At 39.1% G+C, this 13,165-nt stretch overlaps 1 protein-coding gene across 1 annotated transcript in view; it reads right to left on the bottom strand.

Annotated features, from left to right (window-relative positions):
• The window catches only part of LOC109915092 (diacylglycerol lipase-alpha-like), a 171,269-nt gene that overhangs the window by 37,322 nt on the left and 120,782 nt on the right, over positions 1 to 13,165 (bottom strand). The window contains exons 6-7 of the mRNA XM_048607312.1: positions 3,465 to 3,599; positions 1,248 to 1,394 (exon numbers count right to left, since the gene is read on the bottom strand). Coding sequence (XP_048463269.1) covers positions 1,248 to 1,394; positions 3,465 to 3,599 — 282 coding nt within the window. The remainder of the gene's footprint in view (positions 1 to 1,247; positions 1,395 to 3,464; positions 3,600 to 13,165) is intronic.

A 13,165-nucleotide genomic window follows, 5' to 3' on the forward strand; every position in this document is an offset into this window, starting at 1 on the left:
CACACAGACAGTCACTCGGGGGTAGAATTGAACCTAGGTCTCTGGCTCTGTGGGGCAGCAGTGCTAACCACTGAGCCACTGTGCCGCCCTTATGTGAAGCCAAGTGGGTGGGTAGAGATATATGTTGGTATTGAATAGGCATAGAGGGTATGAGGGGCATTGACAGCAGTTGGAGATATGGGTCAGCATGAAGGCCATATGGGGCAGGTGGGAGTGGACAGGGATCAAGCTATGAGACTCTAGATTTCCTGAATCAACTGTGTCTAAATCCTAGATAAATAAGGTGGACATTGTAATCAGCACACACAAATACTCACTTATCCCCATGTCCTCCTAGTAAGGACATTCAAGGGTATGAGGCCTGACTATTTTTCTCACTTTTGTATCTCTCACAACTTGATTTGGCCTCCATTTAGCATATTCAAAGCTGACATTGATAGCTGCTTGGACTTGAAGCAATTCAAGCAATATGCTGACCACCCATGATCTTATAACAGAGCAGGTCCACAGAGCCACATGGTTTATTTCTGCTCCTATCTTTTACACAGCATCCTAGCCACTGAGAATAGATAACTGTACAGACTCATATTTCCTTGACTGTGCTGCTTAGGAATAAATTAATTTACCAAGACATTGGAGTAGCTATTTCTCACCATTTAAAAAGGAATTCACATTTATCACATGCTATGAGGTGTTAAATCAATAACAAAAGACAAAGTGAATGATAAGGTGTGCAGGTTTAACCGATTCTGAGGAAGGGTCACTGGACCTGAAACGTTAACTGATTTCTCTCCACAGAAGCGGTCAGATCTGCTGAGCTTTGCTAGCAATTTCTATTTTTGTTGCTTGAGAACAAAGCAGTTTGATAAATTACTGTTTCAGTTACTGAAAGGATTCACTCTCAAAATGCCTTTGTGTCTGCAATATGGCAAGTGTACCTGGCACATATGGTAAATTTCAGGAGAGATGAAATCAACAGATCCATCACTTATTTCAAACTATTATACAAGGAAGAGATAGATCTATATCCCAACCCTTTGCTTATACATCTTACAGCTAAAATTGAAAACTTGAATTATCAGCTAAACCTGCTGTTTGAATGTAACAGATATTTGACCATTAAACTAATCAAGAAATAACTAGAGTTTGTTCTCAGACTCCAAGGCTTTCATCGTGCTAAGACACATCTCTCAGAAAATGGTTTCTCAGAATGAATAATTTAATCTTATTTTATTATCCTTACTCACTTTAGTACAAGCCACTTTATACATTGGCAATGTGCCGATTGTTTCAATATAGTAAGGAACAACACTCACTGCATTCTTCAAGTCAAGGTACTTAGTATTTCTTGTGACTGGAATTCCTGATAAAAAGGCCAAAATGTCATTGTTTGCCTACAAGAGAGAAAAAGAAAAATGACATCAGTTGCTATGTCATCAGCAGAAAATTCAAGATTAGACATCATTTTTCCCCATTCATCATTTTATCACATTTGCTTTTTTGATGTACTGAAAATGAAATCCACTGTTTCTTGTATTGCAGCTCATACTGGCTTAGATTGAGATCACAGTTTTTCAATAGGTCCATAGGGAAATGATTGAAATAGATTCACAGGGTTTAAGATTCAACATTCACCAGCTGGCCTGGTCAAGTAATATACACTGGCAACAACCATTCCCTCCTCCATTCACTGACTTATGCCCAGCCTTTTCTTCAAGCTCTAAGCAATGATGGTGGTCTGGATTAATCAGTGCTGAATAATTTCCAGTAACTCAGCCAACTGACCATTCTTATAAGATATCTGATGAAAAGCAGGGCCACTGCCTCATCCTCTCCTTATCACTGTTTGCATACTTATTATTGGAAAATAGAAGTTGGGTTTTTTTCCCTTCAGTATCTGTGGGACAGAAATTCAATTGAAATACTCCTGCTGTTGCCCCAGTTGGGGCCAATGAATTTAGCACAAATGAAAAATCAAACTGGGGTTTTTCTGATCTGCATTTAACTCCGTTATATGGTATATTTATCAGTATTATAACTTCTTAATATTAGTAAATATAAAACAAATTGTATGACAGTCAACTAAATGATTTAGGGAAAACAACGAATTAAGACTAGTTCACTAAACAGTACTTTCAATACGAATCTACAACATTGAATTAGCACATCTGGAAAAATGTATGAATCTGTATTTTTAATATTTATGTACAAATTTGATGCAATAGGGGTACCAATACTGACATGGTATTTGACCAATGAAGAAACTAACTAAATTTTCAATTGAATTGCACCAAGGGAAGAGTAAATGCTGTGTAAAGATCACGTCTTTTCTACTTCCATTATTTTTGGACTGTGGCTCGATAAAAGGAAGATGCTGCTTTAAACCAAGGAGACCAAGTAAAGAGATGGTTGCAGTTGTAAAAAAGCCATGTTTACTAGAGCATATTGAGATGCGCACAATGTTGCTTTCCCTGGAAAAGTAAGAACAAATGTAGATACCAGGGAGCCAATGAGTTTGGATACAAGTGGGATGGGGATTGGGATGGGTTGGGTAATTGCTTGACAAAAATATCTTCATTGGCTCCTGATTGGATGGCCATGGCTTGTGTGGGACCAATGCAAGTGAGAACTACCTGGACTGCAAAAAGAAAGTAAAAGAAGAAAGTAACAGTTGGATAGTTTGATTAAATCTGTTTACATTTGTGACAACTCTGGGGATAGTTGGGCTCAACTGATAGCATTTTATCCTTATTGAGTTGTGGCAGTTACATTTTCAGGCCCATTTATTAGAAGTGGATGGAGTCAGTTACTTCCATATTATAGGGGGAAGTGAAACTATAAGTTTACATATTTCTTTTGTGGTCACTTCAAAACACTGATCAAGTTAAAAAGAGGAGCAACTTAGTGTCCAATTGTATAGGGAACCGCTGAACGCATGAATGAGAGTTAGAAAAATGGAAAAGTAAGGGCTAAACTTTCAGCCTCTTCTAACAGATATTTCTCAAGGTCCAGTGTGGGTAGAGGCAGATATCCACTTGGGCGCTTATTATGCCCTCAATACTTCCTTGCCTTTTCCTGGGATTGATTTTTTTGAGGAACTGTCCATAAATAGATGGAGGTTAGCAATATGCAAATATGAGAAACAACACAATGGCTTGCCACAGCAAATCTTTGTCTTCAGACTGGTATCACACAATAACACAGGCCAGGGATTCCAGTTTCTGAACTTAAAATGACCCCAGTGCTAGAAAATAGGCAAGGAACAGGAAACCATCTCTGGGATGATAGAAACCTGTAAAATGCTGACATTTGATCAAAAACAGGTCAGACTGCCTAGGTCAAGGGTTTTCTGAACACTGATCCCTGCCCGGTCCAAAGCCCACAGTCCTCACTGCCTGGTCCAAAGCCCACACAAACCACAGAATCTGCTGCTTACCCCAAAAATCAGAGATTCCATTTCCTACCTCATCCAAAACAGCAAATCGCTTGGCCCTCTGTCTCTGACGTAACAAGACAAGGCCAGCAATGATGTCGGAGGGCACAATATCCAAGTCTCGAAAGAACTCAGCAAAAAGAAAAGCAACTTCAGAATAGGCATCCTGTGAAAAAGAAAGATTGCTCATAATAGAAAAATAAAAATCCTAAGTCAGTCAATTAGTTTATAATAAAGGGATTCACATAAAAATGTGCAAATACTTTATTTAGTTTGGGGAGGGAGAAACACTGCATCTGATGTGAGCCCTTTTTATAACAATGAAATCACATTAACAGGGTGCAATCATATTTTTAGACAATACAACAGACTCTTGAATAAATGGAGGAAAACAAAATAATCTGACCATTTTTCTCACAAAAATACTACAAAGAAGGAGAGAACTCAGTCAGTTCTACTCAGTTCTCAAGAGAAGAAAAAACTTCTGACCTTCCCGGAGAGACAATCTTGTTAGCTTGTTAAAGTGAAAAATTACATATTTCTCTTAATGAATATTTTCCAAAATGTTTATTACTGTTGTTTCTTCCCTCTCATCCTTTCTCTGCATTACTTTTACCTGAGTAACGGTGCTCACAGCTCCACATTTTATCCTGATGATACCCAGTTCTAAACTTTCAGGTTGATGATTGAATCTACATATACAGGTGTTTTTACATTGTAAAAAAAAACTGGCAATACACTTGAATGTGAATCAAATGTAACTTTTCTGAGACTTTGGAAGGCCAGGTACCCAAAGACTCATTTTGAGTGGCTCATCAGAGCAACTTAAGCGAGAAATTATTGCTAGTTTTACATTCGGATTTTAGCCAGTTACAAAGCATGAGTATATCAGAAAATAGTACAACATAAATTTAAAGAAGTCTTACAAATCTAAATCTGACTTTAGGGTTGCAAATCTCTCGTAGGTTAACTTACTGATAATTCAAGGCAGCTCCCTTACACAAGAGTCAACAGGTTGAATAGGGGGTTGGCTTTGCTCCTATGCACTTACAAAAGCCGTACATTTATTTGCATTATATGCTTGCATTCATTTATTATTACGACACAGGGATAGCAATGGATTTGCAACACAGTGAAATTAAAACATTCACTGACTCTCAAAATTGCTCAATTGTTCTTGACCAGATTTTACAAAAAACAGATCTTGGACACCAAGTTTACAACTTAAATAAAATTCAACAATTTATTATTGAGAATGTAACTTTAGTAGAACATAGATAAACTACAAGGTGCCTCACAAAAGGTTAAGTCATAAAATAATAGCCCATGATAATGGAAGTAGTATATTGGCATGCATAGAGAATTGGCTAATGGGCAAGAAACAGCAAATGGGAATAAAGGATTTCTTTTCTGCTTGGCAAACTGTAGCCAGCACTAAAGGGACGAGTGCTAGGACCACAAATGTTTGCGATATATATTAATGGCTTGGAGGAAGGAAGCGAATGTACTGTAGCTACATTTGAAAATGACAAAAATAGGTGGAAAGTTAGGCTGAAAGATGGACACAAACAGTTTACAGAGAGATATTGTTAGATTAAGTCGGTCGACAAAAAGTTGACAAATGGAGTATAATGTGGGAAAATGTGAAGTTGTTCATTTTGGAAGGAAGAACAAGGTATTATTTAAAAACTGCAGAAAGCTGCAACACAAAACCGACTTGGGGGGTATTTGTGCACAAAACACACAAAGCTGGCACACAGCTGCAGCATGTAATCAGAAATGCAATTGAAATTTTGATCCTTATTTCAAGAGGGTTGGAGTACAATAGTAGCGAAGTCTTGTTGCAACTGTACAAGGTACCAGTGAGACCACATCTAGAGTATTGTGAGCAGTTTTGGTCCCCTTATTTAAGGAAAGATTGGAGGCAATTCAGATAAGATTCACTAGGATAATCCCTGGTATGGAGGGGTTATCTTATGAACAGAGTTTAAACAGATTGAAACTCTACCCACTGGAATTTAGAAGAATGGGAGATGATTTCATTAAAGCATATAGGATTCTTAAGGAGTTCAACAGACTAAATGCTGAGAGGATGTTTCCCCTGATGGGAAAGTCTAGGGCCAAATGGCATAGTCTCAGAATAAAGGGCACGAATTTAAAACTGAGATAAGGAAGAATTTCTTCTCTCAGAAGGCTGGGTCTCTTTGGAACTCATCATCACAGAGAGCTGTGGGGGCAGTATCCTTGTGTATATTTAAGGTTCAGATAGATAGAATCTTATCAGTAGGAGAATCAAGGGTTAAAGGAAAAAGGCAGGAAAGTGGTATTAAGGAATGTCAGATCAGCCACGATCCTATTAAATAGTGAGGCAGGCTTAAGGGGCAAAATGGCCTCCTCCTTTTCCTAATTCTTATGGTCTTAAACTAATTAATGTCAATGATCTAAGTCCAATCTTCATTGATCATAAAGTCCTACATTGGAAGATAGACATATAAATTAAAACAAAAGAAAAGAACTGCAATTTGTCAGTTTAGTAACCCATTTCAACAATGAATACTACACCTAATGAAATCCTTGAAAGATGGATTGAATTGCAAACACTTGGACTATATATCTTCCTGGAATTCAAAAGTCACCAGTCAATGCAAACGGCTTCCACTGACCTCCGGAAACTTTTACTTATTTCTTACAGACTGGAATTCTTTTCTCAACACTTTCAAAAGTCTATATCTGTAGAATAACTAGAGAGAACAAAAACCTGAAAACCACCAATCCAGAAGACTCTAAAATAAAACCACTTCCTGCCCAAAACCGAGTCACTGCGGTACACTGTTCTTTCTCGTTTCTTTTCAACATTCTCTATGGTTGGCTGTCCAGCACTGGTCTGCCATTGAGTAACCAATTCAACATCCAAACTGCTGACAGTCTGAGCATAGCAAAATTTCAGCTCCAAAAGTTATAGTGTCTTTACACCAGCCATTCACTTGCATTATCTTTCCAGGTCAGTTCTCAACAGCAAACATCTGTCTTTTGTTCTCTCTTTTTTAAAGCAAACTGCTATTTGAAGTTCAAAGTTCCATTCTCAACTGCAACTATCAGTTCCAAACCAAAAATGAGAAAAATCAAAGAAAAATGGTGGTGGTCTCAACATTTATATTATATACGTATTACATACATATATTCAATATGGGCATATACTATATGCGAACACACAAATAACAAGGTCTAAGCTTAAATCCCATCCAAAGACAAAACCTCCAACAGTGCAGCTCTCCTTCAATATTGTTAGATTGTCAGCCTATGTCAGTTCTCAAGTCTCCTGAATGAGGCTTGTGACTGGAACTTTTTGAATCAGAGGCAAGGACTATCACTGGGTGAAAGATGAAGCCTGATAGCATTGTATTGTTGTCTAGCAAGAACAAGCACATACAAATCTCTCAGCTAACAATCTGCAAGGAATAACACAGGAAAACAGAAGTGGGAAAGCAAAAGAAAGGGAAACAGAAAAAGGAGAAATACTTGCTAACCAAGACTCAAGAAATACGGGATTCTATAAAATCTGGCTGTTGCCTCAGTTTTTATGACAAATGTACATTTTCTTTTAAGTTTGTTTGTGCTTTGCAATCTGAGATATGCAGCTTACATTACAGTATTGATCCTTTGGGTATGAATGCCAAACTTGAAAACATGTCACGAAATCATTAGTGGAAAACACAAAGATAGATGAGGTTGTAGACTTGCTCGCCAAGCTGGCGTTTGATTGCAGATGTTTTGTCACCCTGCTAGGTAACATCGTCAATGCGCCTCTGGTGAAGCATTGGTGTTCCGGCCCACTTGTTATTTATATGCATCAGTTTGCTGGGGTGGTTGATATTACTTCTGGTTCTGTTTTTCAGTGGTTTGTACATCGGGTCTAGTTCAACATGTTTGTTGACCCCCAATGGAGTGGATAGTGTTGTCAACTAAGAATTTCAGTTTCCGTTGTAGTTCTTTGGCTAGTCTATATGTTGGTGTGCCTGGTAGTGAGACAATTGGTCTGAGGGCGACCCCTAGCTTGTGTACCTTAGGGAGTCCATAGAAACCCAGTTCATCCACTCCTCCCAAGAATTCCTCAACATCATCAAGGATACCAGAATAGAAGAGGATGAGATAATGGTGTCCTTTGATGTAACAGCATTATTCAGATCCGTAAACATCGACCGAGCCAAAGAGTCAGTTGCCACACTGCTGGATGAATCAGGAAGGCAGGCATCCCACGACTCCAACAGCATCAACAAGGACAGCACCTTGAAACTGCTGGATCAGTGCCTCACAAACCACTTTACCTTCAATGGCCATATATTTAAACAAATCAACAGAACACCAATGGGATTCCCCAGTAGCAGGTATGATAGCAGAAATGGTAATGTAAAGATTAGAATGGACAGTGCTCCCCACTATCCAACCCAAACTCTGGGTCCGCGATGTAGATGACACCTTTGTGATTATCAAACGCACAAAACTAGAAGGATCCCAACAACACGTAAACAACCACCTCACCGGAATAAAATTCACAAGAAGAGAACAACAACTGACTACCCTTCCTGGAAGTAATGGTGGAATGTAAGAACAACGGGGAACTCCAGACTAGTGTACACAGAAAGACAACACATATGGACCAGATACTTAATTATACCAGCAACCACCCCAACACCCATAAACGGAGCTGTGTCAGGACATTACTCAAACGAGCCACAACAAACTGCAGGAACCCAGAACTGTGCGAAGCACAACAGAAGTACTTACGTGGAGTTTTTAAAAGGAATGGATATCCAAAAAGCACAATCTGCCGTTACCTTCGTGACAGGCCAAAACAAGAAAGAGACAACGTAGCCAGACACACCCGTCACCCTATTGTACATCAGAGGCATATCCGAGATGACCACAAGATTACTCAGACTCCTAGGTATCAGGGTAGCCCACAAACCAACAACCACCCTGTGACAGCTACTGACGAATGTAAAGGACCCCATACCCAGAACCAATAAAACTAATGTAATATGCAAAATACCATGCAAGGACCATGAGAAACAATACATAGGCCAAACTGGAAGAAAACTGACAATAAAGATGCACAAACACCAACTAGCCGCCAGGAGACACGACCAATTCTCACTGGTCTCAATACACACGGACAAAGGACATGAACTGGACTGGGACAAAACATCCATAATAGCACAAGCCAAACAGAGACATGCCAGGGAAGTCCTGGAGGCCCGGCATTCCAACCGGAACTTCGTCAACAAACACACTGAACTGGACCCGATATACAAACCACTAAAGAACAAAACTGGAAGTAATACCACCCATCCCAGCAAACCCAGGCATATAAGTAACAAGTGGAATGGAACACCAACATTTCACCGGAGGCGCACTGACAATGTTACCTAGCAGGGTGACAAAACGTCTGCAATCAAACCCACCGGCTCGGCAAGTAAGTCTACAACCTCATCCACAACACAAGCTACAAATCTTCTCAAAAACTTCAAAGATAGATCAGTGCTTTTAGAAAGGTCCAAAATAACGGGTGAATTCATACGTTTTGTGGAGACAATTTAGCAAGATGAGACATACCTTGGAAAGTCTGAAAATTCAAGTTCTGACATCACTGTGGGTGTAATGCAAACAGTGTGGGTACTGTAGGTATAGTCCACATGTTTAGCTTTGAAGTCTGTAGTATAAATCTCACTTAATCTAATAGCACTAATAATGTGGCTGATAGGTTGTTGGTATTGTATGCAATTTGAAGATCTGCTGACAGATCTCTTTATGTGCCCAATTTAACTGTAATATTTGAGTGGTTTTGAAATTAGGAGGTTACGTGTTCTTTTCACAAGACTCCATTTCTGTCAGCTACCAGTTTTGTGATTATATAAAATATACATGTATATAACATATACATTTATAAAATATGTATTACATATGAACTCCTGCGCATATTCTTTATAGTTTCAATTACATATTTTCAACTGTGACAAGAATTGCTGCCTGAAACCGCATTAATCACCACCTCTCCAGTGGCCTGCATCTAATTGGCTGTCTGCTGTTTCCATGACAAGCACACAGGGACAGTTTCATTTTATAATACTCACAACAAATGCTATTTTGGGATTTTAGTTGTCGGAGTGGAAATAATTTGGAAAAGGACACCTGTTCCTGAGACAACTAATCGAAAAGCCATCAATTCATCTTAATTAAATTTTACCTGTCTCAGTTGAAGTCACACACAATTTTTTAATCACGGAAAAAAAATTGCCTTCACGTGTCACAACACAATATGAAGGTTACATAATTTTGTTTCTATTTTGCCATGTACAGCATGGTCTCAAAATAGGGTTCTCATCTATTTGGCTTGTTGAAAGGCATCAATGCATCCAGACTTACATTTTAATTTTGTTTTTCTCATCGTTTTACCTGAAGGGCAATTGTAGTGTGACAGATTATTGTTCCTCTTCTTACATTAAAGCATTCTTCACGTATGTCAGGAGTAAACAATGAGTGTATAGAGGGTTCGCACACTGAAATTTGACACTCGGGAAGTGATGTTTGAAGATAAAGACAAAAGCAAGATACTACGGGAACACACAGAGATACAGAAAATGTTGGAAAACATGGCAGCCCTCTACCCTCAATCTTAATATAAATTTTAATAGGCTCAATGCTGTTCCTGTCTAACATCTTTTAGTTGTGATGAAAGGTCAGAGATCTAAAATATTAACTCACTCTCTCTCAGCATAAGCAACTGACTTATCGATGACAAGTTTGTCTTTTTCTTATTTCTGAAGATAGCAAAATTGCTGAAATACTAATTGGTTATTTTCCAATAGTACTCAAAAGAAATAGGGAGAGAAATGCAAGAAGTAGTGGTACAGTTCAAAGGTAAATATAGACTTGAAATGCTTTAAATCAAAAGGCAAGACATTCTGGGGAGATTGCTGAACTTCAAAGTAGTTCAGGCTTCCGATTCTGACAAGATTCATCCTGCTTCTGAAGGAATTAAGAGTGAAGGATTCAGAGTTTACTCATGGATATTGTTCAGAATACAGTGGACTCTGGTCAAATCCCAGAGGACTGGCAAAGATCTTCAGAAAGTGGGTGATGAAATTATTGGACTCAAAACCTTACAGTCACTGATGAGAAAATGAAATATTATAACACATAATATAAGGGAGCACCTTGAGATGCTGAAACTAAACCAAGGTGACACAGTTTTAGAAGTTGGAAGTCATGCCCAACTCATGCACAAACAATAAAACAGGTGAATGTAATTTATTAACTATGACTGCTGTGTTAATCAAATGTGCAACTAGCCATCGGGACTACAAAGGCTCCCCATTTCAACACCTTTTTGCAACAATGTTTATTCCTGTCAATGCAGGATTTCCTTCAACAAAACGCCAACATTATCAGCCAAGAATAAGTACTTTTAGTTTCATTCTGAGGCTTGAACCCACAATGTTGAGGTTTGCAAGGATTTGCACTCTGAAGTAGATAAAAGATCAAATTTTTATGTATTGTCAATATCCAAAACAGCTCAAGCCAAGACCAAAGCAAAAGAAAACACTATTCAACCCCTTAAGCCTGTGGTTTGTGGCTTACCTGTGACCTAACTTTATATACCCACCTAAGCCCATACGCCTTCCTACCTTCAGTTAACAAAAGTCTCCTCCATCTCAGATTTAAAATGATCAAGTAATCTAGCAGGAATTGATGTTTGCAAAAGAGAGTTCCTAATTTATGCCACCTAATGTTGCTAATTATGATGTGTAGAAGTGTTTCCACATGTTAGTTCCCAAACTCCCAAAGCAGTGAAAATAGTTTAACTCTCAACTACACAATCTGATCCCTTCAGTATCTTCAGAGAATGATAGAATCCCTACAGTGCAGAAAGAGACCATTTGGCCCATCGGGTCTGCACCAACCATCCGAAGAGTATCCCAATCAAGCCCACCACCCTATCCCCGTAACCATATATTTCCCATGGCTAACCCACCTAGCCTGTACCTCTGGACGCTCTGGGGCAATTTACCACAGCCAATCCACCTAACCTGCACATCTTTGGATTGTGGGAGGAAACCGGAGCACCCAGAGGAAATCCATGCAAACTCTACACAGACACACAGTCACCCAAGGCTGGAATCAAACTCGGGTCCCTGGTGTTGTGAGGCAGCTGTGCTAACCAGTGAGCCACTTCAGGTGGGGAATGTTAATCAAGTCATTCCATAATCTTCCACTTTTCAAGGAATACAACAATTGTTTATGTATTTTTTTCTGCGCCACATACATTCTCTGCTTCATGCATCTTTAGATGCGGGAAGTCTAATTTTGTATGAAACTAAATATATAAAATTGGTTAATTGCCATGTAACAGAATTAAAACTGCTAGCTTATTTCATTAGTAAGTGTTAGCACATAACAAGTGCTCCTTCTGCATGACTTACTGACCTCCATTCGGTACTTTTAAAGCTAGTATTTGCTGAGCGCAAGTGGCAAGTATCACTTGGTGTTTTAATTTCCAAAGTTTCAAACCACCAGTAAGTAGAATGAAAACATCCATTCAAGGTATCATATTACACAAAGTAAGTCTGACAGCATTTAGCTCTTTGCAATTTTCGTCAAGATTCCATGAATTGTTGGCCAAATGGCCACTCCTGTTGCTATTTGTCATTATTCCAAGTCCTTCACACAAATGCAGTAATCAGAAATGGGTATGGCTAGAATGGTCTTGTTTAGGATATATACCCTCAGGATTCTAAGCGTGTGCTTCGTCAGACTCTATCGGCTCTTACGCAGCAAGAAAACTAAGTACGTATGCATAGTGGAGAATGTACCAAAAAGACTAGGCCTCATTAGGGAAAATTATGTTTAGAAGCTCCCCCTGGGGATTTTCAGTGTTTGGGGAATGGGTGTGAATTCAAGTCCCCCTACAGAGACTGCAACACAAAAATCTAGGCTGACACTCCACGACAGTACTGAGGGAATACTCCAGCTGCTCTCTCATGTGGATACAAGTGCGAAGGATCTTGTGGAACTATTTCTAAGAAGAGCACGGAAGTGATCCCCGGTGTCCCGGCCTATCATTATGCTTCAGTCAAGATCACTAATTAAGAAAAAAGGAGAATCCAGTCATTATCACATTGCTGTTTGCTGACCATAAGCAAACTTACTGCCACATCCCCTTATGTTGCGCTTGGCTACACTTAAATTTACTTCATTCGCTCTAAAGCATCTGTTGTGTTGATCTGAGGTCATAAAAAGTACTATATAAATGCAAGTCTTTTTTTTAAATACATAAGTAAAGTCTAGGAAAGTATCATAGAATTGATTAAGCACCTGATACAGTGAAATATGCTCAAATAATATTGAATAAACAACTTGACACTGGGATATATTTCACAGGAATACTTTAAGTGTTAATGCACAAACTATGGCAACCAGGGGCAAAGGGAGACATAGGCAAGACAGCAACAAACAAATACCATATTTTCAATTAAACGCTGAACATTGAGTTCACAGTGTGGAGCTGGAGGAACACAGCAGGCCAGACAGCATCAGAGGAGCAGGAAAGTTGATGTTTTAGGTTGGGACCCTCCCTCAGAATTTGTGAAGAAGGGTCCCAAGCCAAAACTTCAATTTTCCTGCTCCTCTGATGCTGTCTGGCCTGCTGTGCTCATCCAGCTCCACACTGTGTTG

This window comes from Rhincodon typus, chromosome 17, assembly GCF_021869965.1.
Source record: "Rhincodon typus isolate 14 chromosome 17, sRhiTyp1.1, whole genome shotgun sequence".
Classification (NCBI taxonomy): domain Eukaryota; kingdom Metazoa; phylum Chordata; class Chondrichthyes; order Orectolobiformes; family Rhincodontidae; genus Rhincodon; species Rhincodon typus.